We start from the raw sequence: 24,097 nt of genomic DNA, 5'->3' as shown, positions 1-24,097 counted from the left end.
TGTGTTCACTTCTTATCAACTAAAGCGTTTAAAGAGGTTCAGTGTCCAAAATACTCTCTTTTTTTTGTTTAATCACTCAGGTGTGGTAAAACAGTTTATTTAACATAATACTCAATCCTTCTTTTGCGTCCTTTGACGTCCCCTTGGGCATTTTCCAGCAGACTGAGAATGGAGGACTCAGTATGGTAAAGAGTCATTAGCTCACAGGATGTGGCCAAACCACTGTAGCCTCTTGTGCACTAATATTTGGCAAATGCATGGTTTTCCAAACAGCTGCTACAGGTCGTCTTCCTTCATTCCCATTTACCTTTCATTGTACTGTAGACAGGTCCATAGATCTTTTGAAGCACCTTCCTCTCGAAGGCACAGATACTTTCTTCAGTAGTTGCTGATGCCACCCAGGTTTCACAACCATATAAAAGTATTGGCCATCCTAGTGTCATGTACAGCTGGATCTTATTCTTGTGGGAGCTCAGCTATGGCACAAATAAATTGCTCATGCTAAAGAACATGTGATTACCATTTGTTATTTGTTGATGCTCTTCTTTGGTTGCTTCACTTTTCTTAGTCAGTATGGAACTTGAAAATAAATGTTACTTGAGGAATTTCTGAAGACTGAAGCTGTCATCATATTTAGGTATATTCAATGCTCTGTATTCTAACAAGGAAAAATCTAATTATGTACAGTTTACACCATTCCCTTCTCAGCAGTATAGCACTACTCACTGTCATCCAACAACTGGCTATCAGTGTTCCTCAGTTGTAAAGTTGTAAAGTTCAAAGCAGACCAAAATTATCTGGCAAATAATTCAACATGAACACATCAAAAACACATTTGATCTGATGTAACAACACCTGGAAATTTCTACTCACACCAGCTTTACAAAACACTAATTTTGTGGTAGTAATTTGGTTATATCATTCTCGAAATTTAAGCACGAAGTTATCACCATTTCTCACATGTGCCATCATTTTTGTGGTTTCCTAGTTCTTTCTTCACTGTGTTGAATTCTTTAACTTTTACAACATTTTCTAAAATATCCCATACAATTAAATACAATTGTAGAAGCTTTGCCAACAAATTAACATACAAAGGGACACTACCTAACTGAAAAAAAAAACTAGTTGTTACCTTTGCTGACACATTCTGCCATGTTCTAAATGCTTCGTAGGCTGAGTTAATTGCTTTTTCTGCATCACCAGTACTCATGTCAGGAACCTTTGCCACTACCGACTGATTGTACGGATTTACTACATCAAATGTAGTTCCAGATTTTGCTTCTGTCCACACGCCATTTACAAAAGCTTTCTCTTGTACTAAAGACAAATATCTGGCTGCCATGAATTGTTTGAAGATAAAAACCTGTAACAATTAAAAATGTATATCAATTTACTTGTATTCATTCCACATTTTACTGTGCTTATGAACACATTTAATATTTTCAGACAGTATCCTCCAGAATTTTTGTACATGCATGGAATCAGAGTTAAGTAACTATTGTTAAATTTCTCCGCCATAGCCGGTCCCAAGCCCGGTTCAGAAAGGAGGAGGGGTAGGAGTAACACCTCGTTAAAAAAAAAAAAAAAAAAAAAAAAAAAAAAAAAAAAAAAAAAAAAAAAAAAAAAAAAAAAAAGCCTTGGTTCACCTGGCACGAGTGATAGTACCTTGCGAGGGCCCCTTGCCAGGGATACGGTGAAGACCTCAACGGCAGCAAAGGTGGAGAAGATTGACTTCAGTACGGCGGAGCTGGCGGATGAGGCACCTTCTCTCTTTGGGTACAAAAAGAGAGTACAAGTAGCGACTGAACTCCAGAGGGGTGGCAACAGACAGCATCTGACTCATGGTTAGCAGCTGACTTTAGGCTGGGCATCCTACTGTCTATGTCAAAAGCAACGGGGAACTACCACATTACATTCCAAATCAGTACATGGTATGTCTCTCCATGTGGAAGATTCCGGAGTTAAAACTTCCCCCTCATTTGGATCTCCAGGAGGGGAACACATTGAGAGTAGACGTATCTGAAAGGAAGAAAGGGGCAGCGAAGGGAGGAAAGATAAGGATTGGAACATGGAATGTGAGGACACTACTGCAAGCAGGAAACCTAGAGAACGCAAAACGGGAGATGAAAAGGAACAGATTAGATGCCCTCGGTTTGTGTGAAATGAGATGGGGAGAGAATGGAGGGATAGAAAGTGGAGATTATAAGCTCTTTTACTCTGGAGAAATCAAGAGTGGTGAAAACGGAGTAGGAATATTGATAGGGCAAAAGTTGAAAAATATAAGATAATGGAAGACTGATGATGATACGACTGAAGGGTAGTTCAAAAGAGTTGGTATTAATACAGGTATATATGCTAACCAGCCAGTATATAGATGAGGAAGTGGAAGAATATTATGAGAAAATACAAGAACTCATCGAGAAAGAAAATAGAAATGCCTGCATCATCATCATGGGGGACTGGAATGCAGTGGTGGGTGAAGGAAGAGATGAAGATGCAGTAGGAAAATTTGGATTAGGAATAAGAAATGAGAGAGGTGAATGACTAATTAGTTTCTGTAAAGAAAATTCATTAGCAGTGGGTAACACATTATTTGAACACCACAAAAGGAGACGTTACACATGGATATCAAATTTGAATAGGGAAAGATATCAGTTGGACTACATCCTGATACAAAAGAGTTTTAGGGACTGTTAGAAGAATGCTAAAGCTTATCCAGGAGCGGATATAAATTCAGACCACAACCTAGTAATGGGAGAAATACAAGTGAAATTGAAAAAAGTCTGGAGAGGCAACGCAAAGGAAAGACTAAACATAGAAAAACTCAAAGAGGTAGGAAAGGCATCAGGTTTGGTGGACAGATTTATGGAAAGATGGCAAATACGTAGTGTCAATGAAAGTGTTAATGACAAATGGATAAAAATTGGGGAAGGACTCATGGACTCTGCCAAAGAAGTACTAGGAATGAGAGTATACCAAAGCACCAGGAAAGAATGGATAACAGAAAACATGTGGGAAAAGATGGAAGAGAAGAGAAAGTGGATAAGTGTAGAAACTGAAGAAGGCAAAAAGAGGTACAGGAAACTGAATAATGAATTAAGAAGAGAAACTGAAGAAGCAAGAGAAAAATGGCTGAAACAGAAATGCGACGAAAGAGAGAAAATGGAGAAAGAGGGAAAGTATGAAATGATATATAGACTGGCTAGTGAGATAATTTTTGAATGTAAAAGAAAGAGGAATAACATGGAAATAGAAAGAGCGGATGGTACTTTAGCAGAAAAACCACAGGAGGTTTTGAACAGACGGCAAGAATATATTGAATGTCTGTATAAGTGGGACGAAATGCAAAGCGAAATTAAGGTTGAAGAGGAGAAATATGCGCCAGAAGATGGTAAGGTATTTACCATCTTGGAAGCAGAAGTAGAAGAGGCACTGAAGGGATGAAGAATAGGAAGACAGGTGGAATTGGTGATTTGCCAGCAGAACTGTTGAAGAGTCTGGGAAACAAGGCAAGAAAAGAAATAGTCGACTTCTGTAACGAGATATATGACAAAGGGGAATGGCCTGAGGGCTTCCTTGCAACAGTTATGATACCAATAGAGAAAAAGAGAAACACTAAAAAATGTGAAGAGCACCGGACCATCAGTCTAATTTCTCATGCAGCTAAAGTCTTGCAGAATGTGTTGAATAGAAGGTTATATGGCAAGCTGGACAGAGGGATTGCAGAGGAGCAGTTCAGATTTAGAAGAGGAAAAGGAACAAGAGATGCTATTGGCCTGTTAAGAACTATAGGGGAAAAATATATGGAAAAAGGTAGAGAAATCTTAGCTGTTTTTACAGATTTAGAAAAGGCTTTTGACAGAGTTCAGCTGAACAAGCTGATGGATATTTTGAATAGGAAAGGAGTAGATTGGACAGAGAGACGACTGATACAGAATCTATATTTACATCAGAAAGTAAGGATAAGGACTGGCAATGAAATGTCAGAAGGAAGCAGCATTGGACAAGGTGTTAGACAAAGTTGTTGCCTTTCCCCGCTGTTGTTTAACGTATACCTTAAAGAGATTATTGCGAAAAGCTTAATATAAGATTTGCTGATGACATGGTATTAGTGGCAGGAAGTGAGCGGACAGTGAATAACATGCTGCAAGATCTAAACGAAGCTTGTGAGGAATATGGAATGCACATAAACACAGCAAAAACAAAGAGTATGGTCATCAGTACAAGACGCAGACTGTCCAATATTAAAATAGGACAATCTACCATTAGATAAGCAAGTGAATTTAAATATCTTGGAAGCACAATAACTGAAGACTTGAGATGTCAGCAGGAGGTGAAAACTAATTGCCACAGTGACGGAGACTCTTATGTAGCAAATTAGATAAAGGACTAAGGAAATGGCTTCGCAAATGTTTTGTCTGGAGTGTGGCACTATATGGGGCAGGAACATGGACGCTCAGACGACAGGATGAAAAAAGGTTAGAAGCATTTGAGATGTGGATGTGGAGGAGAAGGAGAGAATAAGCTGGCTTGAAAGAGTGAGTAATGAAAGAGTATTGGAAAGGATTGGTGAGAGAAGACATCTCCTGAAGGTTGTAAGAGAAAGGAAAAAGAACTGTTTGGGACATTCATTGAGAAGGGAGTGCTTGCTAGCGGATGCTTTGGAAGGATTGGTTTGTGGGAGAAGACTGAGAGGAAGAAGGAGATACAAGATGACAGACAACATAAAGGGAAAAGGAAATTATGCAGACCTCAAGTGGATGGCAGAAGACCAGACAGTCTGGAGAACTACCATGTGAAAACCTGCCTTTTGGCAGAACAGCGATGATGATGATAAATTTCAAAAGCAATCAAGCAAATATTCACAGACGAAGCAAAAACAAAGGAAAAAATAATATATGGCTCTAGAGAGAGACTAGGTCATTCCAGCAATAAGAGCATTTACACACTCAGTCAAACTTACTGAATCTAGCCAGATATAAAATATAACAAACTTACTGAATCTGGCCAGATATAAAATATAACAAACTTACTGAATCTGGCCAGATATAAAATATAACAATCAGATGATACACCATCTGGACCCACACATTTGTATGGGAACAAAAATTTCACAGCAGTCATGATACGGTCTAAAATGAACCTCACAAACATTATCTACAGCTGAGGATAACAAATTATAATTTTTACACATCAGGAGCTGAAATCAATGTTCTTGTGTTCTCACTACTGGCAGGTGTAAGTGTTTGGAGTGCTTACACTAGTCTCAGAGAAAACATTCGCTACAGCAAGGGGTCAGCCAGGTTGGTTTACATCTCATCAGTGAGCCAAAGAGTGATACCTGGAAAGACATGGGTTTGCAGCTCTTGACTTGTTTTCAGAAAGGAGAGGAGTTTTAATGATTAACTTTTTTTTTTGAGATGGTATTGGGATCCATAACTATATACCTGAGAACAATATGATTGTTTGGTTGGTTTAAAAGAGAGGGGAAGAGACCAAACTACAAGGTCATTGGTCCCTTGTTCCTAATAAAATAATTCCACAAGTGTGAGAATAAAACAGACGAGACGTATAACACAAAACGGAAAGAAAGGAAAAGCCACAAGAACGTAGGGAAGGCAACAAAAACTAAAAGGAACAAAAGAGGACAAGAAAACAACAGAGAGATGCTAGAAACAGAAGAGAGTAAAACAAGAAAGCAAATTACAGCGGCTGGCCGACCACGAGAATAAAAAGGAGAAGCCAGCCACTCTGCAACACATTAAAACTTCCACCCTAAAAGCACTACAGTGGCGGACACAGAGGGAAAAAGGATATGCACTAAAACCTACATAGAAGTGTAAAACAAACTCTCACGGATAAAACTTAAAATTAAAGCTGCTGCTGAGGCATTGTCGCCCAACACCGAAAGTATGGAGCTAGGAAAGTTAAAAGTCCACTGAAGAGCAGCTAAAATTGGGCAGTCCAGCAAGAGGTGGACGACTGTCATTTGGGAGCCACAGCGACAAAGTGAGTCCTCGCGACGGAGTAGGTAACCATGCCTTACCACGTATGGCCAATGCGGAGCTGTCAGAGGACAACTGATTCCATGCGAAAGGACCGAATGGAAACCTTCCACACATTCGACATCTCCTTAATAACATGCAGCTTGTTGTGTGTACTGTCATGCCATTCAGTCTCCCAAAGCCTGAAAACCCTTCGGTGTAAGACAGAATGCAGGTCAGCTTTGGAGATGCCCATCTCCAGAAGCAGATTCTGTGTTGCCTGTTTGGCCAGCCTGTCGTCAAGTTCATTGCCTCGGATTCCGATGTGTCCTGAGGTCCACACACCACTGAACAAATGGACCTTCCCAGAGCATAGATGGACTACCAGAGGATGGCGAGGGTGGCACTGGTCAATAACTTTTAGGCTGCTCATGGAGTCAGTACACAGGAGAAATGACGTGCCAGGGCATAAGCGGATGTGATCAAGAGCACGAGATATGGCCGCCAGCTCTACAGTGAAAACACTGCAGCCATCTGGCAAGGAGTGCTGTTCAATATGTCCTCCATGAACACATGCAAAGCCTATGTGACCATCAGCCACCGAGCCATCGGTGTAATCCACGTCAGAAACCCGGAACATGCTAAGAATCAAGAGGAAGTGACAGCGGTGGGGTTAACGGAGTCCTTAGGGCCATGCAAAAGGACAAGACAAAGCTGCGGCCGAGGCATACACCATGGAGGCATATGTGAAGGGACCGCAGGTAGAGGTGGTAAAGGGAAGGACTCCAGTTTGGAAAGAAGGGATCGCACGCAAACCGCAATCGTTAGCCCTGATCTGGGCCGCCGATGCAGGAGATGGACTGCAGCAGGTGGGAAAAGGAGATGGTAATTTGGATGCTCAGGACGACTATGGATGTGTGCAGTGTAACCGGCAAGCAGTTGTGCATGTCTGATCTGCAATGGAAGGACCCCAGCCACCACCAGTACACTGGTTTCCTCACACATCCTAAAAGTTCCTGTCGCTAGTCGAACCTTGTAGTGTATCTCAGGGGCAAGTAAATGCAATGCTGAAGGCACTGCTGAACCATAAACCACACTCCCATAGTCAATTCGGGATTGGACAAGGGCTCTGTAGAGACGCAGCAGCGTAGAGGGATCTGTACCCCACCTGGTGTTGATCAGGCAACGGAGGGCATTGAGGTGCAGCCAGCCCTTCCACTTAAGCTGACTAAGATGACGAAGCCACATGAATCGAGCATCAATTACCAGTCCTAACAATCGATATGTCTCCACTACAGTGAGTGTATCGTCATGAAGGTAAAGTTCTGGTTCCGGACGAATGGTACAACACGGACAGAAGTGCACGACACGTAACTCTGCGGCTGAAAACTGGAAGCCGTGGGCTAGAGCCCTTGACTGCACCTTGAGGATGGCTCCCTGTATGCACCGCTCAGCAACACCAGTACAGCAGTATGAAATGCAGAAGTCGTCTGAATACAGGGAAGGTGAGACAAAGGGCCCGACAGCTGCTGCCAGACTGTTAATGGCCACTAAAAATAGAGGGACACTCAATACAGAGCACTGCGGGACTCCATTATCCCGGATATGGATGGAACTATGGGAGACACCAACTTGGACATGGAAAGTACAGAGCGACAGGAAGTTTTGGATAAAATTCGGGAGCAGGCCCCGGAGCTCCCAATCATAGAATGTGGCAAAGTTATGATGTCGTCAGGTCGAGTCGTATACTTTACGGAAGTCTTAAAAGACAGCAACCAGGCGTTGGCATCTGGAAAAGGCTGTTCCTATGGCAGACTCGAGGGACACAGGATTATTAGTGGTAGAGCGACACTGGCGGAAGCCGACCAGAGTACCATACATTCCAGCAGCTTACAAAGAACGTTAGTAAGGCTGATGGGCTGATAGCTATCCACATGAAGTGGGTTTTTACTGGATTCGGGCACCGGAATGGTGGTGCTCTCCTGCCATTGCGATGGAAAGATTTCATCGCACCACATCCGGTTGAAGATGACGAGGATATGTCACTTGTAGTCAGATGAGAGATGTTTAATCATCTGCCTGTGGATCCGATCAGGCCCAGGAGCTGTGTCGGGGCAATGTGCAAGGGCACTGATGAGCTCCTACTCTGTAAATGAAGTGTTATAGGATTCACTATGGCGTGTAGTGAATGACAGAACTTTCCCTTCCAGGTGCCGTTTCAGAGTAGGAAAGGCTGGGGGTAATTCTCTGATGCAGAGTCTCAGTCAAAGTGCTCGGCAATAGCGTTTGCATTGGTAGATAACACACCATTTATGTTAACACTAGGAAAAACTGCTGGGGTTTGGTACCTGAAAAGACGTTTGATCTTTGCCCAGACTTGGGAAGGCCACGTACGGCACCCAATGGTCAAGACGTATCTCTCCCAACACTCCTGCTTCCGTCGTTTGATAAGTTGGCGAATGAGGTCATGGAGCCACTTAAAGGTTACGAGGTGCTCCAGGGAAGGGTGCTGCTTATGCTGCTGTAGAGCTCACCGAAGCTCCTTCATTGCTTCAGTGACTTCCGGTTACCACCAAGGGACTGCCTTACACCGGGGGGAGGGGGGGGGGGGGGGGGGGGGCACCCTAAAGAGCGAGGGATCGCGTTTTCTGCTGCAGAAACAATTGTTGTTGCCACCTGCTCAACCATCACATCGATGTTACCATGAGGGGCAGATCAACGGTGACAGCAGAGGTGGAGGTTTCCCAGTCCGCCTTGATTAAAGCCCATATGGGTGGGCGTCCGTGGGCCTGATGCCAGGGCAGTGACAGGAAGATGGGGAAGTGGTCAGTACCACACACGTCGTCATGTGCTGTCCAGTGGATAGATGGGAGAAGTCCTGGGCTGCAAATTGATAAATCAATGGCCGAGTAACTACCATGAGTCACCATGAAATGTGTGGCGTCCCCAGTATTTAAGAGGCAGAGGTTGAATTGCGTCAGTAAAGTTTCGACTTCTCTGCCTCGGCCAGTAAGAACTGTGCCACCCCACAAGGGATTATGGGCATTAAAATCTCCCAGAAGTGGGAAAGGTTTAGGGAGTTGATCAATCAGTGCAGCTAATACATTCAGGGATATTGCACCAACTGGAGGAGGATATACATTGCTGACAGTTATTTCCTGCGTCATCCTTATTCTGACGGCCACAGCTTCAAGACGGGTTTGAAGGGGGCACAGGTTCACTATATACTGAGTTCAGGACATAGACGCAAACTCCACCTTACACTCTATTATAGTTGCTATGGTTCTTGTATTATCCCTTATAGCTGAGGAGGGCACGGGTCCACATTGCCGGGAACCAGGTTTCCTGCCTGCGCAGTCTATATCCATTGTGTCTGAGGGTCTGGTGAGCTCTAGGTCCTCAGCACATGCCAGAACCTCCACCCCATCCCCAGATGCAAAGCTTGTAGATAGCAGTTGTGTGGGTGCCATCGCAATTTCCTTGGTCTTAGGGGTCTTCTTTATGGATTTCTCCCGCTGCTCCTTGGGTTTCCCTGCCTGGGAGGACTTCACTGGCTCAGTCTCCACGACTGAGGATGAGTTTGAAGCCCTACAGTCAGCTGCTTTTGATCTCTTCAGCCACTGGTGGGTGTCATCTTTCCCACTAGCAGAAACCTGGGAAGGGAGTTACTCAAGGGACCCCTTCCTAGCGAGAGAAGCCGAATAAGACTTTTACTTCTCCAGCTTAGAAGTGGGGACAGACGTCCCCGATGGTTGGGGGAGGGGGGGGGGGGGGTGCTCCAGCAGTAGGTGGTGCAGGAGGTTGGTTGGTTGGTTGGTTTGGGGAAGGAGACCAGACAACGTGGTCATCGGTCTCATCGGATTAGGGAAGGAAGTCGGCCGTGCCCTTTCATAGGAACCATCCCGGCATTTGCCTGGAGTGATTTAGGGAAATCACGGAAAACCTAAATCAGGATGGCCGGACGCGGGATTGAACCGTCGTCCTTCCGAATGCGAGTCCAGTGTCTTACCACTGCGCCACCTCGCTCGGTGGTGCAGGAGGAACAGGGAGGGAAATGCCCAATGCCCCCCACCACCACCACCACCCACCACCACCACCACCACCACCACCACCACCACCACCACCACCACCACCACCAAGGGGGCAGGTGTAGTCTTCCGGCTCGAGGGGGGGGGGGGGGCGGGGGTGACTGGGGTTAGCGGAGCTGATGGTTCCAGAACTGTTGTAGCTGTGGTTAAGACAATGTCATATGTACAGGATGCAGGCATTCAAATTTTCTCTTAGCCTTAGTGTAGGTCAGTCAGTCCAAGGTCTTTTACTCCATGATTTTCCTTTCTTTCTGGAGAATCCTGCAGTCTGGTGAGCAAGGAGAATGGTGCTCCCCCAGTTGACACAGATGGGAGGTGGGGCACATGGAGTATTGGGATGTGATGGGCATCCGCAATCTCATGTGTCGTTGGAAGTACAGTGGGAAGACATAAGGCCGAACTTCCAGCACTTAAAGCACCGCATCGGGGGAGGAATATAGGGCTTTACATCACACCAGTAGACCATCACCTTGACCTTCTCGGGCAATGTATCACCCTCGAAGGCGAAGATGAAGGCACCGGTGGCAACCTGATTATCCCTTGGACCCCAATGGACACACCGGATGAAATGTACACCACGCCATTCTAAATTGGCGCGCAGCTAATTGTCAGACTGCTAAAGAAGGTTCCTATGAAATATGATACCCTGGACCATATTTAAGCTCTTATGGGGTGTGATGGTTACAGAAACCTGCCTCAGTTTATCACAAGCGAGTAACATCCATGACTGAGCAGAGGATGCTGTTTTGATCAAGAGTGACGCAGATCTCATTTTGGACAGACCCTCCACCTCCCCAAACTTGTCCTCTAAATGCTCAACAAAACACACGAGGCTTCATTATCATGAAAAATTCCCCATCAGCTCTCTAACATACAAGGTACTGGGGAGAATAAGATCCGCTGCCATCCTTAGCCTGACGTTCCTCCCATGGTGTAGCCAGAGAGGGGAACGATTTGGGGTTGTACTGAATTGAGCTCATGAACACTTAAAGACTGCTGGTGTGTCACCACCAGCAAGAGATGATCGACTACGCTTCATCGCGTGTCTCCGCCCTGATGCCACCCACTCCGACCAGGGGCCCTCCCTACGGGCACCACCCAGTCCCAGCAAAGGCCACCTGGCAGGATGCCCATTGTCCTGAGTCCCGATGCCCCAGAGGGATGGGCACCTACCCCTCGGTATACATGGGGAGTTAACGGTGCAGGAATCAGCAGAGTGATCCCTGTGTTGTCAGTGGGCTACAACCAACAGGGTACCTGGCGGCCCCACCACAATGGACTAGCTACCAGGTTTTGTATCAGCTGCAAACAAGTCCATGGTCATTGTCAGCGCACAAAGCGACACTGCGTAGTCCGTGTTGGAAAACGCAACCACGAAGGTGTCCTCACCCAAAAGATGGAGAGTGAGCGGGACTGCAATGCGACGACAAGAAAGTGGGCTAAAGCTCTCAATGTATGATGGACACAATGCACCACGTAATGCGATGTTCCCCAATTGGCTCGCTCTTCGGGAAAATTTTGAAGAATGGAGGTCAAACCCTACATGGGACCATGAAAGGCTGAAACGCGTGGAACTCCTTTTAGTTGACTCTTACGACAGGCAGGAATACCTCAGGCCTATTCTAACCCCTGGACCCACAGGGGGAGGACAGCGGAGGTTCTGCAGTCTCAGCGTAAAGGCTCTCCACAGGGCTGGTGTAAAAAGCTCCAGACGCTAAAGACAAACCATTGTGGTGGACAGAGCCAAGACCCCGAAGAATAGATGGCTGTGCAGAGGAGTAAACTATGCTTCCGTAGTCCAATTTCGGGTGCACTAAGGCACAATATAGGTGGAGGAAGACCACTCTGTCCGCTCCCCAGGAGGTACCACTCGGAACACGGAGGGTGTCGTCGAGTGATCGCAGACAGCATACTGAAAGATATGAAATGTGGGAAGACCAGCAGATTTTTCTATCAAACTTAAGTCCCAAGAATTTGGCGATGTCCACGAACAGATGGTCGACAGGGCCTAGATGTAGGGAAGGCAGATAAAACTCCGTACAACGCCAAATATTTACACGTACAATCGTACTGGGAGAAAATCGGAAGCCGGTTTCAATTCTCCATGGAGACATCCTTGAAGACATTGTTCAAGAATGCTGGTCCATTGAGAGCTGTAGTAGATTGTAAAATCGTTGACAAAGAAGGAGCACAAGACATCGGGAAGAAGACACTCCATAATTGGATTTATGCGATGACAAACAGTACAACACTTAGCACGGAGCCCTGAGGCACCTCGTTTCCTTGGAAGAAAGTAAATGAGAGAGTAGAGTTCACCCACACCTGCCATAATTTCACAAATGCAAAGGGGTAGCCGGCTTTGAAAGCCCCAAGAGAACAGTGTGTGGAGGATGCCTGTCCTCCAACAGGTACTGTATGCCCTCTCCAGATCGAAAAATATAGCTACCGTTCGGCATTTCAGGAAGAAATTTTTCACAATATAAGCGGAGAGAGCAACAAGATGGTCAACTGCAGAACGATGCTTTTGGAAACCACATTGGGCAGGTGTTAACAGGTTTCAGGACTCCAACCACCAGCCTAAACATCAATTTACCATATGCACCAAAATCTTACAGACACTACTTGTGAAATAGATTGAGCAATAGCTAGAGGGGAGATGTTTGTCCTTTTCAGGTTTTGGAACAGGAATGACGGTAGCTTCCTGCCATCTTCTGGGAAAGGTACTGTTGGTACAAATTTGATTATGAAGGCAAAGGAGGTAACGCAGACTACGGTATGATAAATGCAGCAACATTTGGACAATGATGCCATCTGGTCCTGGGACGGAAGTGCGAGAGAAAAAGAGTGCATGTTGGAGTTCCCACATAGAAAAAACGCTATTATAGCTTTCGCGATTTTGAGGGGAGAAAGCAAGAAGTCGTACTTCCGCTGTTCGTTTCTTTGGAAGAAAGGCTGGTGGATAGTTTGAAGAGCTCAAAATCTCAGCAAAGTGTTGTCCCAATGAGTTAGAAATTGCAACTGGGTCCACTAACATATCTTGTGCGACAGTTAGCCCAGAGATCGGGGAGGAACTAGACGTGCCAGATAACTGTCGAATTCGATTCCAAACTACAGATGAGGGAGTGAAAATGTTAAAGAAGCTGGTAAAGAAGTCCTAACTTGCCTTCTTGCTATGGTGGATGATGCAACGGCATCGCGTTTATAGCAGATACAGCTGGCCACTTTAAAATCAAACTTGACGTCATAAGGCCTTGAGTGGATATAAATAGCTCCTGCCTGGTGGAAAACGCAAAGAGCACGTCTCGTTCCACAAAGGAACTGGGAGGCACTGGGACAAAAGGGAGGTACGAGGTATTGAATGTTCTGCAGCTGTAAGAATAACTTTTGTAACATAAGTGACCTGATCGTCGATGCTAGGAAATGGACGGTCATCAAATGTTGCTAGAGATGAGGAAAGTGTCCAATTGGCTTGGGAAAACTTCCAGCGTCTTGGGTGCATAGATGGCAGTTGTGGCTGTAATCTAAGGATACATGGAAAATGGTCACTCGAGAGTGTATCAGCAAGAGTGAACCATTAAAATTGCCGAGCTAGCTGAACAATACCAACTAAAAGGTCCAAATAAGAGAAGGTTGATGTTGAGGCAGACAAAAATGTAGTTTCCCCAGTGTTGTGGCAAACACTTGGTGGAAGAGGTCAATCAATAGGGAGCCTCTTTGACAAGGACATGGAGATCCCCAAAGCGGGTCGTGGGCATTGAAGTCCCCAACCAGCAAATAGGGGGGTGGGACCTGTCCAAGGAGATGAAGGAGATCGGCTCTTGCCTTTGGTGTGGACTATGGAATGTATATAGTACAAAGATAGAAGGTGTATCCAGAAAGGGAAAGACTTATAGCGACAGCTTGGAAGGAACTGTTTAAGGGGATTGGGTGATAATGGATAGTATCATGGAAAAGAATCACAATTCCCCTCTGTGCCAGAGTACCATCAACATAGGGGAGATCAAACCAGACTGACGAAATGAGGGAAGACAAAGAGACCATGGAGGGACAGCTTTGTCTCCTGAAGACGATCGAGGAGTAGGATCCTAAGAGGATCGACAATTCATCCCGACTGGAGTGAATTCCACGCATATTTCAATGGATAATTGACATAGGGTGGACAGAAAATGAAAAAAATCTCACCACAGTTGCCCTCAACGACCACTGAAAGCCGGCGGCCGATGGCGTGAAACGGCATTCAATCAAAGGCAGAAGATCCTGATTCATAGGTTGTTCGGGAGGCAGCTCCTGCCGCCAGTGATTGGCTGGTTGATCGGCCGCCAATGGTGCGTCTCGACAACACGGAAGACGCTGGGTGGCACTGTAGAAGACACACGCCCTGGTGGAGGAGGAGAGGAACTTTGTTTCTTATGAGCCTTCTTGGAAGCAGGACATTTAGATGAGGGAGGAGTCATTGGTTGTGAGGTCTATGTACGTAAAAAATCTTCGCGAGAAGGCTCTTTTTTGGAAGTCTGGGTGTCTGATTTTGGGGCCCGTGCTTTAGCAAGACCCAATGAAGGTTGAGCCTTAGAGTGAGCGGGTGATAGTGGGGATGTTGAAGGGGCAATCTTTGGGCTGGCTGATCTGACGACTATAGTGTTGAAGGTGAGATCAATGTCTGTGTGGCTACCTCCTTAGTATGTCTAGGAGAGGCAACGACAGTGCTATATTTACCCGCTGGGAGCACAATGGGCTTTTTACTGGCAAATAACTTATGAGCAGCAAAGGTAGACACCTTTTCCTTCACTCGGATTTCCTGTATAATTTGTTTCTCTTTAAAAGTAGGGCAATCTCTAGAGGAAGCAGTGTGGTCACCCATGCAGTTGATGCAACGAGGGGATGGAGGTGGACAATCACCTTCATGGACATCCCTGCCACATGTAGTGCATTTGGCCGTATTGGAACATGACTGGCTGGTGTGATTAAACTGCTGACACCAATAGCAACACGTTGGGGTTGGGGATGTAAGGGCAAACTGAAATGAGCTCATATCCCGTTTTAATGTTTGATGGAAGTTGAGCTCTGTCAAACATCAAGAAGAGAGTGCAGGTTGGCACCAATTCCTTGTCAACATTTTTCATGACTATGTACGGCCATTATGCCCTGTTAAGAAAGGTCATTTTGAATGTCCTCATTGGATAGTCAGTTGAGTGATCTTGTATAAACCACCCCGCATGATGAATTTAAAGTTCAGTACACTTCCACCCAGACAGGGAAGATGTGTAACAGTGTAGTTCAAAGCAATTTATGTGCCTGGAGGGCACTGTGTTTCTACTAACAAGGTGCCATTTCATAACCAGGAACAAGACTTTACAGAACCTGCAATTGCGTCGATACCTTTCTGAATAATGAAAGGGTTGACTTTGTCAGACCAAGAAACAACTAAGAACTTTGGCACTGATGGAAGAATTGTCCATGGCTGAGACTCGTGTAGCTCTCTCCTGTGGGCTGAAGTTGAAGAAGTAGAAGAAACCATTGCGAAAGTATCTCCCATGATTACCGGCGTCTCCGATGGCCTGCTCCTTCCTAGTGGGGTCCCTCTCTGAGGGCACTCCTGCCATAGGTGATTGTCCACACCTCAGGTCACACATCCCAAGAAATGATGGAGGGTCAATTGGCACGTTCGGAAGGTACCAGCTCAGGTAATCACCCGTCCCTGGGCCTGGCCTTTACCAGGGGGTATGCACGTGTTCTACTTGTCTACCCGGGGTGGGGAATTACGCATTACCCCATCACTGGCAACACATGGGAATGCATGGGTTGGCCTTCAGACACTCACAGGGAGGAAAGAAAGAAAAAGGGAGGGACAAAGAAAAGGAAAGAAGAGAAGAATTCTCAAATGCCGCAATGGAGAAGAAGGGAAAGAGAAGACTCGAGGAAAAGAGAAGGACAAAGTGAGGATAGAGACTTTCCAGTATAGAGAAAAAGGAAGAGAAACTACATCTTACAGTCACAAGTTTGTCTCCAAATGTAGGCACAAAACATACTCCCAAAGAGAGGTGGAATGGGAAGGGAAGGGGGGGAGGGAAGGATTGGGGACAGGGAGGGATGTGGAAAGGGAAGGTATGCAGCCGGGAAAGGAAAAAGAGCTGCACTAGCTCGGGATACCATGCTCACCACCCACATATCCACAAGAGAGTTGTGGACCCCCCTGGGGGAAGAAGCTCTGCTGTGAACACACTACACGATCCCGGCAATAAACGGTGTTTGAAGCCAGTAGGAAACGTGACAGCGAATACCACCTTATCAAATGTCTTAGAACCATCAGTGTGAAAGATGGTGGCACCCTGGAACTCTGCAATAATGGCACAGACAAGGCACTGGAAAACCATAGGGAGCGACAGAGACCTTAGGACCCTGCAATAGATCAGTCCTAATCCGTGGTCTAGGCACCATCCAAACCATCCAACGGGGGTGGGGAGGGGGGGGGGGGGGGGTTTATGGGAGGAAAGACACAGGGCGTAGTCCAGTGAACGGAGATGGAGATCCCGACAGAGGTAAGTGAGACACCTGCCAACCGCTAATCCCACCTGTGGGTGGGTGTTAGGAGGGAGGCATTCCTCACTGGCAAAGAGCACAGGTTACACAGAATGGTCAGGGAATTGGCGCATGGCAAATGCGTAATGAACAAGGAGTTGGCTCTGTTGGATGTGTAGAGGGGGAATCCCCGCTTCTGTGAGGACACTATCAATAGGACTAGTGCTAAAGGCACCAACAGATAGATGCACCTCACAATGATGGACAGGGTCAAGGAGTTTCGAAGTGGAAGGAGCTGCTGAGCCATCAACCTGGTTACCATAATCTAGTCTAGACAAGACCAGAGCGTGGTAAAGATGGAGGAGAATGGAATGCTCTGCACCCCAAGATTTGTGGGCCAGGAGGCAGAGAGCATTATGCTTCCACATGCATGTAGTCTTGAGGTAGTGGATGTGGTGCACCCATGTCAGTTTGTTATCAAAAATAAGACCCAAGAAACGGGGCTGTGCTACAACATCAAGGAGCTGGTTGCCTGAATAAAGTTCTGGATCGGGGTGTACTGTGGGTCAATGACAAAAATGCGTAACCCACATTTTGGAGGGAGAAAACTGGAAGTCATGGGCGGCGGCCCATACAGAGGACCGTTGGATGGCGCCTTGTAGCTGGTGCTCAGCAGAGGCTACTAAGTGGGAGCTGCACCAGATGCAAAAATCATCAATGTATAATGCCGGGGTAATCAGAGGCCCAACAGAGGTCACTAGCCCATTGATGGCAAGGAGGAAGTGTGTGACACTTACCACAGAACCCTGTGGGATACCATTCTGCTGAATCTGAGGGACGCTGAATAAGTGCCAACTAGAAGATCTACTGAGATAAAAACACACGGATAAAAATCTGAATGGGATCACAGAAGCCCCAGTCATGTAGGGTAACTAAAATGTGATGGTGCCAAACCATGTCATACACCTTATGTAGGTCAAAGAAGACCATGACAAGGTGCCGGCAGTGAGTAAAAGCCTGTTAGATGGCCGATTCCGGTCAGAGTAAATGGTCAGTTCGAGATAGCTCCGCCCAGAAGCCACATTGATACAGGGACAAAAGGCCCCAAGATTCGACTACCTAACATAATCTGAAGCTGACCATCCTTTAGAGCACTTTACAAAGTATATTGGTCAGGCTAAATGGGCGGTAGCTGCCTAGAGACATTGGATTTTTCCCAGGCTTAAGGACGCGGATAACTGTACTGTCTTGCCATCGTTACAGAGAAGCACCCATGAGCCAAATGTCGTTGAAGACCCTGAGGAGCTGCTGCTTCTGGGGAACGTCCAAGTGTTGGATCATCTGGTTGTGGATGGAATCCAGGCCTGGAGTTGTGTCTTGTCAAGAGCTAAGAGCCTGCATCAATTCCCATTAAGAGAAGGGTGCATTATAGGAATCAACATGGTGCAGGATGAAACAGAGGTGGTTGTCTGTTCAACTCTGCGTTTCTGCTGGAGAACGTTAGTAGGTGAGGAAGAGGACGCCAATGCCATCGCAAAGTGTGTTGCGAGGTGTTCTGCGCAGACCAATGGATAAGTGCACAGAGCACCTTGGAGGTTCAGACCTCGGACAGTTGACTGTCGCTAGCGACCCAGAAGGCTATGGAGCTTGGACCAAACCTGAGATGAACAGGAAACCTAGCGCTCTCAGCATTCCTTTTTACTCCGCTTAACAATGTAACAAGCCTTAGCACAGAGACGCTTGAAAGTGAGGAGGTTAGTCTGATGGCTGTCGCTTAAATCGCTGCTCCGCCCGTCTACATTCCTGTACAGCAACTGCGACATCCTTGGTCCACCACGGTACCAGTCGATGACGAGGGGGACCTGTGGATAGGGGGAGAGCAGTGCCAGCAGCATGAAGAATAGTGGCAGAAATGCCTTGCACGACTACATCAATGGAATTCGAGAGGACATGTCAAAGTTCACAGCGGACATACAGAAAGGTCAATTGGCCCTGCGGAATGCCCAACTTGGGGGACCTGTCTGCCTGGCGGCAGCAGGGGGATGATAGAATCACCGGAAAGTGGTCACTGGCACAAAGGTCAGCATGGGATGACCAATGTAGGAAAACCAAAGGGGCAGGGGAGGAGATCGTGAGATCAATAGCAGAGAAGATGCCACGAGTGGCACTGAAGTGGGTAGGGGAACCATAATTGAGGAGAGACAAATCAAGGTCCATTATAAGTTGGTCAATTACGGTACGCTTACCCGTTGAAGTGACACTCCCCCCATAGTTGATGGTGGGCATTTAAGTCCACAAGGAGGAGAAATGGGGGAGGGAGTTGCTGGATTAAGGTAGACAGTTAAAAATAAGGAAATGGCCTACCTGGAGGGAGGTAGACATTGCAAATGGTGATTGCCAGAGTCATTTTCACTCTAACCAATATTGCTTGCAAATTGGTACAGAGGAGGATCCAGTCACTAATGACATCAGAGTGAACCAAAGTGCAGACCCACTAGATGCTACCCGGGGCCAGCACAGTTCCGACAGAATGCCCGATAACCACAAAATGTTGGAGAGTGGACATCACAGAAATGCATTTCTTGAAGAACAAGACAGAATGCAGAATAGGAGAGGACAAGATGTTGCATTTCTGGTAGTTGACAATAGTATCCGTTGCAATTCCACTGGACGATCGTGTCGCGAGAGTCCAAGATAGACACGAAGCCGAGGAGGAGGTCATGTCACTCTGGCAGCAGTCGTCACCAATAAGAATGGGGGTGACATCCACAAATAAGATGTCAGACTCAGGTTGCGAGGGGGGAGATGGCACCTCTGGGGGCACTGGGGCACCTTGTCGTGGGATTTCTGTTTCCTCCTCTTCTCCTCTTTCTGAAGGAGGAGGACAGGGCACAGGGGGAGTACAGGCTTCCTTAAGATCTGGAACTGAAAGAGAGCAGGCAACCTTGGGGCACACAGATGGTGCACCTCGTGGCCGAGTGGTGGTAAGTCTTCTGGCCTGAGAGATGCTAGGGAGAGGGGTCATTGAAAAGAGTCCGATCACTGGCAGATGCTGAGCAAGTGGGGGCACTTCTTCGGCCAGGGAAGGGGAGCGGCTACCTGACAGAAGGTCATGGGAACTGCAGGGGAGGGGAAGGGGAGAGACGGACCGGTCTGGGCTAAGGACGTGGGAGGAGGAGGAAATGAAGAAACAGAGGCAAAAGTTGAAGATAGTGGAGTCTCTCATTCTTTTGGCGAGCCTCAGCATAAAACAGGCGATCTGAGGACTTGTATTCTCGGATCTCCTTTTCTCTCTTGTAAGCCGTGCAATCTGGCGAGCGAGAGGAGTGGCGATCAGCACAACTGACACACAGATGGGGGAACACAGGGGCTTCCCCCATGCAGTGGGTGGCCACAGTCACCACACAAAGGGTCCTCCATACAGCTGGAAGACATACACCCAAAGCACAAGCACCAAAAGCACCGCATAGGTGGAGGGACATACGGCTTCACGTCAAATCTGTAGCACATAACCTTGACCTCCTCTGGGAGGGTATCCCCCTCGGAAGGCAGAATGAAGGCGCCAGTATCGGTGCTTTTGTCTTTGCGACCCTTCTGCACACGTCGAACAAAATGAATGCCATGCCGCACCAGATTAGCCAGGAGTTCCTCATCAGTTTGCAGGATGAGGTCCCTATGAAATATCACTCCCTGGACAATATTCAGAGACTGGTGAGGAGTAATAGGTACTGGGACATTGCCAAGACGATCACAGGCACCAAGAGCTGCGGATTGAGTGGCAAAAGAAGCTTTGATCAACAGGGAGCCCGACTACATCTTACTAAGAGACTCCACTCCACCAAACTTGTCCTTGGTATTTTCCACGAAAAACAATGACTTTGTGGCAGTGAATGTGTCCTCAACCATCCTAGTACAGACGAGGCAATGGGGAAAGGGCTTCCTCCTGAGATGGCGAGCCTGGCCCTTCTCCGATGGTGTAGCCATGGAAGGAAAGATTGCTAGGTCATACGAAGCAGCATTCAATGACCCTTCACCATTCGACGAAACGGCCATTTGAGGACAGTCAGATTTTTGCTGCTTGGTACGCTTCACGTGCCAAGAATCCACACTGATACCATCCACTCTGACCAGGGGCTCTCCCCATGGGCACCACCCAGCCACAGAAAGGGCCATCTGGCACAGCAGCCGTTGTCAGGAGATGTGGTGCTCCAAGGAGATAAGCAACTACTCCTTGGCATACATGGGGAGGGAACAGCTCAGGTATCATTAATGTGATCCCTGTGTTGTCAGGGGGCTCAGCCACATGGGTACAAAACATCCCCACCACATGGACTGGCTACACGTACTGGTGACATCACAGGATGGGAGGGAGGCTACAGCGGGGAAGGGAGAGGGGATGAGAGAGGGGAATGGAGGGGGAGAGGAAGCCACAATGTAGATGCTAGGGAGGGAGTTCTTCCCCAAATGGCTCACACTAAAAACAGGAAACTTTGAAGGGGAGGTCAAACCTCAAATGGGGACCTAAATGCCAGAAAGGACGGAAGAACATGCAGAAGGAACAAAATTGCAACCAATACAGGAAACTGGGTGGACAGCTAGGTAGATGTAAATTGGAACACCAAGGAAGGGCAAGGAGGGGGTACAGAGGAAGGAGCGAGGATAGGGAGGGAGCGCAGGGTGAAGGAAATGCAGCTAGGGAAGAAAGAATTGGCGCTATAGCTCGTGGCCCCATGTGCACCATACACGAACTCGCGAAGGAATCTTGAGCCCCCTGGGGAGAACTGTGGAGTGATGTTCCAGTCGTTAACAGTATGTAGCCCTGGCACATGAAGCCTAGCATGCTGGGGGAAGAGAAGGTAGCAGCATTACAAACAAGCCCAACCAGGCTGACATGGGCAAACAACACGGTTGTAGGCAGCAGGAACAGCGAACGCCACTTCCTTTGTGTTTTGTATAACATGAGTGGGTGGCCTGCAAGGGGTTGGCCTCTTGCCATAGATATAATGAAAAAGGTCACATAGCAGCAGTCTATTGACAACTGCCCCCCTTTCCCCCAAGGTGTCATTGCAGGATTTAATAGACTTTGATATTCACCATTTTCTGCAGACCAGAACAAACATTTCAATGAAGTGTTTGTAATGGATAAGCCATTAATCCTACAAGTTGGCACAGGTGCCACTGTGTCCCTACTCTACTCAACAGACGTACGCCAAGCTAGGAACCCCACCATTTGCACGCATCAGGTGTCAATTGGTAAGCTAGAACAAACTGCAGATTCCTACTAACTACCAATTCATGGCCAACACAGTTTACAAGTCAGTTGTCAATCCCATTACATACCTGATGGTTAACAATGCAAGTACTGAAGAACTGTTTGGGTTAGATGCCTTTACTACTTTTTAATGTTCTAATTGTGGATGCAGTGCATCTGGTATCAGACCAACACCTTACCATGAATTGGGTTCCTTGAGTTCCGATTTTGCACATCTGTTGGCCCCGGGATTAGGTCGTGCAAACACTTTCAATTTCATGGCACACATCATCCTCAAACCCTCTGCCTGCCCAAACTGTTTTTTTTTTTTTTAAGTAGCCAGTGCCAGGAGCTTTATGCAACCAGGTTCAGATGGAGCTCAACAGCTTAATGTCATTGGAAGAGATTAGACAAATTCCTCAAGTGAATGGAATATGCCCTCAGTGATCATGAAGAAGTTGCCTGATCAGCTTCAGCTTTGTGGCACCTTCAAGGTCACTATTAATGCACACCTTGCCCAGGGGAGTTGCTCACAAAGTTGGCTGCGTGGTCAATTCTTTTCGAAAATCAACTTGTCCAAAGTCTACATTCAGATTCTGTTGGATTGATTGGTTGGATTAAAAGAGGGCGGAAGGGACCAAACTACGAGGTCATCAGTTCCTTGTTTCGAATAAAACAAACGAGACTGACAACACAAAATGGACTGAAAGGAAAAATCACAAGAACAAAGAAGGGCAACAAACGTGTAAATGGACAAAAGAGGGACAAGAAAACAACAGAAACGCAAAAAACAGGAGGAAAAAGTGAAACAACAGTGCAGATGACCATGGCTGGCTGACCATGAATAAAAAGGAGAAGCCAGCAACTCTGCAACACATTAAAACCCCCAAAAGCACATGTGCAAAAACTTAGGCTAGATCAAATGATCAAATGATAAGCCACTCCCCCCCACCCCCCCCACCCCTCACGAATAAAACGTAAAACTAAATCAGCCAATGAGGTGTTGTCAGATAAAATTAGTAGCAAGATTCAGTCGCTGGGCAGTCAAAAGTGGGACAGTACACCAGAAGATGGGCCACTGTCAACCAGGTGCCGCACCAACACTGAGGCGGGTCTTCACAGTGCAGGAGGTAACCATGGGTCACCCAAGCATGGCCGATGCGGAGCCGGCAGAGGACAACTGATTCCCAGCGAGAGGCCCACATGGAAAACTTGCGCATCTTTGTAGTCTCCTTACTGACACACGGTTTGTTGTGTGTACTGCTATGCCATTCCCTCTCCCAAAGCTGAAAAACCCTGCGGCATAAGTCAAAATGCACGTCAGGTTCAGGGATGCCCATCTCCAGAAGCGGTTTCTGCTTCGCCTGTTTGGCCCGACTGTCGGCAAATTCGTTGGCAGGGATTCTGTCGTGTCCTGGGGTCCACACAAACACCATGGAATGGCGGGACTGTTCCAGGGCATAGATGGACTCCTGAATGGATGCTACCAGAGGGTGGCGAGGGTAGCACTGGTCGATATCTTGTAGGCTGCTCAATGAGTCAGTACACTCGCCAGGGCAAGAGTGGATGTACTCAACAGCACGACATATGGCCGCCAGCTCTGCAGTGAAAACACTGCAGCCAACTGGCAAGGAGTGCTACTCAACATGTCCTACATGAACATGTGCGAAGCCTACGTGACCATCAGCCATTAAGCCGTCGGTGTAAACCACTTCAGAGGCCCGGAAGACATCTAGAATCGAGAGGAAGTGACAGCGGAGAGCAGCGGGGTTAATGGAGACCTTAGGGCCATGCAAAAGGTCCAGACGAAGCAGCAGCAGCCAAAGTGTACACCATGGAGGCATACGTGAACGGACTGCAAGTAGAGGTGGTAAAGGGAAGGACTCCAGTTCGGAGAGAAAGGACCGCACATGAACCGCAATCGTCAGCCACAATCTGGGCCGCCAATGCAGGAGATGGACTGCTGGAGGCGGGAAAAGGAGACGGTAATTCGGATGCCCAGGGGAACTATAAATGTGTGCTGCGTAACTGGCGAGGAGTTGCGCACGTCTGATCTGCAGTGGAGGGACACCAGCCTCCACCAGTATGCTGGTCACCGGACTCATGCTAAAAGCTCCTGTAGCTAATCGAACGCCACAGTGGTTCACAGGGTCGAGTAAATTCAATGCTGAAGGCACTGCCGAACCATAAACCACACTCCCATAGTCAATTCGGGATTGGACAAGGGCTCTGTAGAGCTGCAGCAGCGTACAGCGATC

The 24,097-nt window shown here is 47.1% G+C and overlaps 1 protein-coding gene across 2 annotated transcripts in view; it reads right to left on the bottom strand.

Moving 5' to 3' along the window:
- The window catches only part of LOC126183640 (succinate-semialdehyde dehydrogenase, mitochondrial), a 213,604-nt gene that overhangs the window by 154,536 nt on the left and 34,971 nt on the right, over window positions 1–24,097 (bottom strand). For both annotated transcript variants that reach the window (XM_049925779.1, XM_049925780.1), the window contains exon 2: window positions 1,133–1,363. In XM_049925779.1, the coding sequence (XP_049781736.1) occupies window positions 1,133–1,363 (231 nt within the window). The remainder of the gene's footprint in view (window positions 1–1,132; window positions 1,364–24,097) is intronic.

Source organism: Schistocerca cancellata, chromosome 4 (genome assembly GCF_023864275.1).
Source record: "Schistocerca cancellata isolate TAMUIC-IGC-003103 chromosome 4, iqSchCanc2.1, whole genome shotgun sequence".
NCBI lineage: Eukaryota > Metazoa > Arthropoda > Insecta > Orthoptera > Acrididae > Schistocerca > Schistocerca cancellata.
The sequence above is the reverse complement of the archived record's forward strand: the minus strand, read 5'-3'. Positions and strand labels throughout refer to the sequence as shown.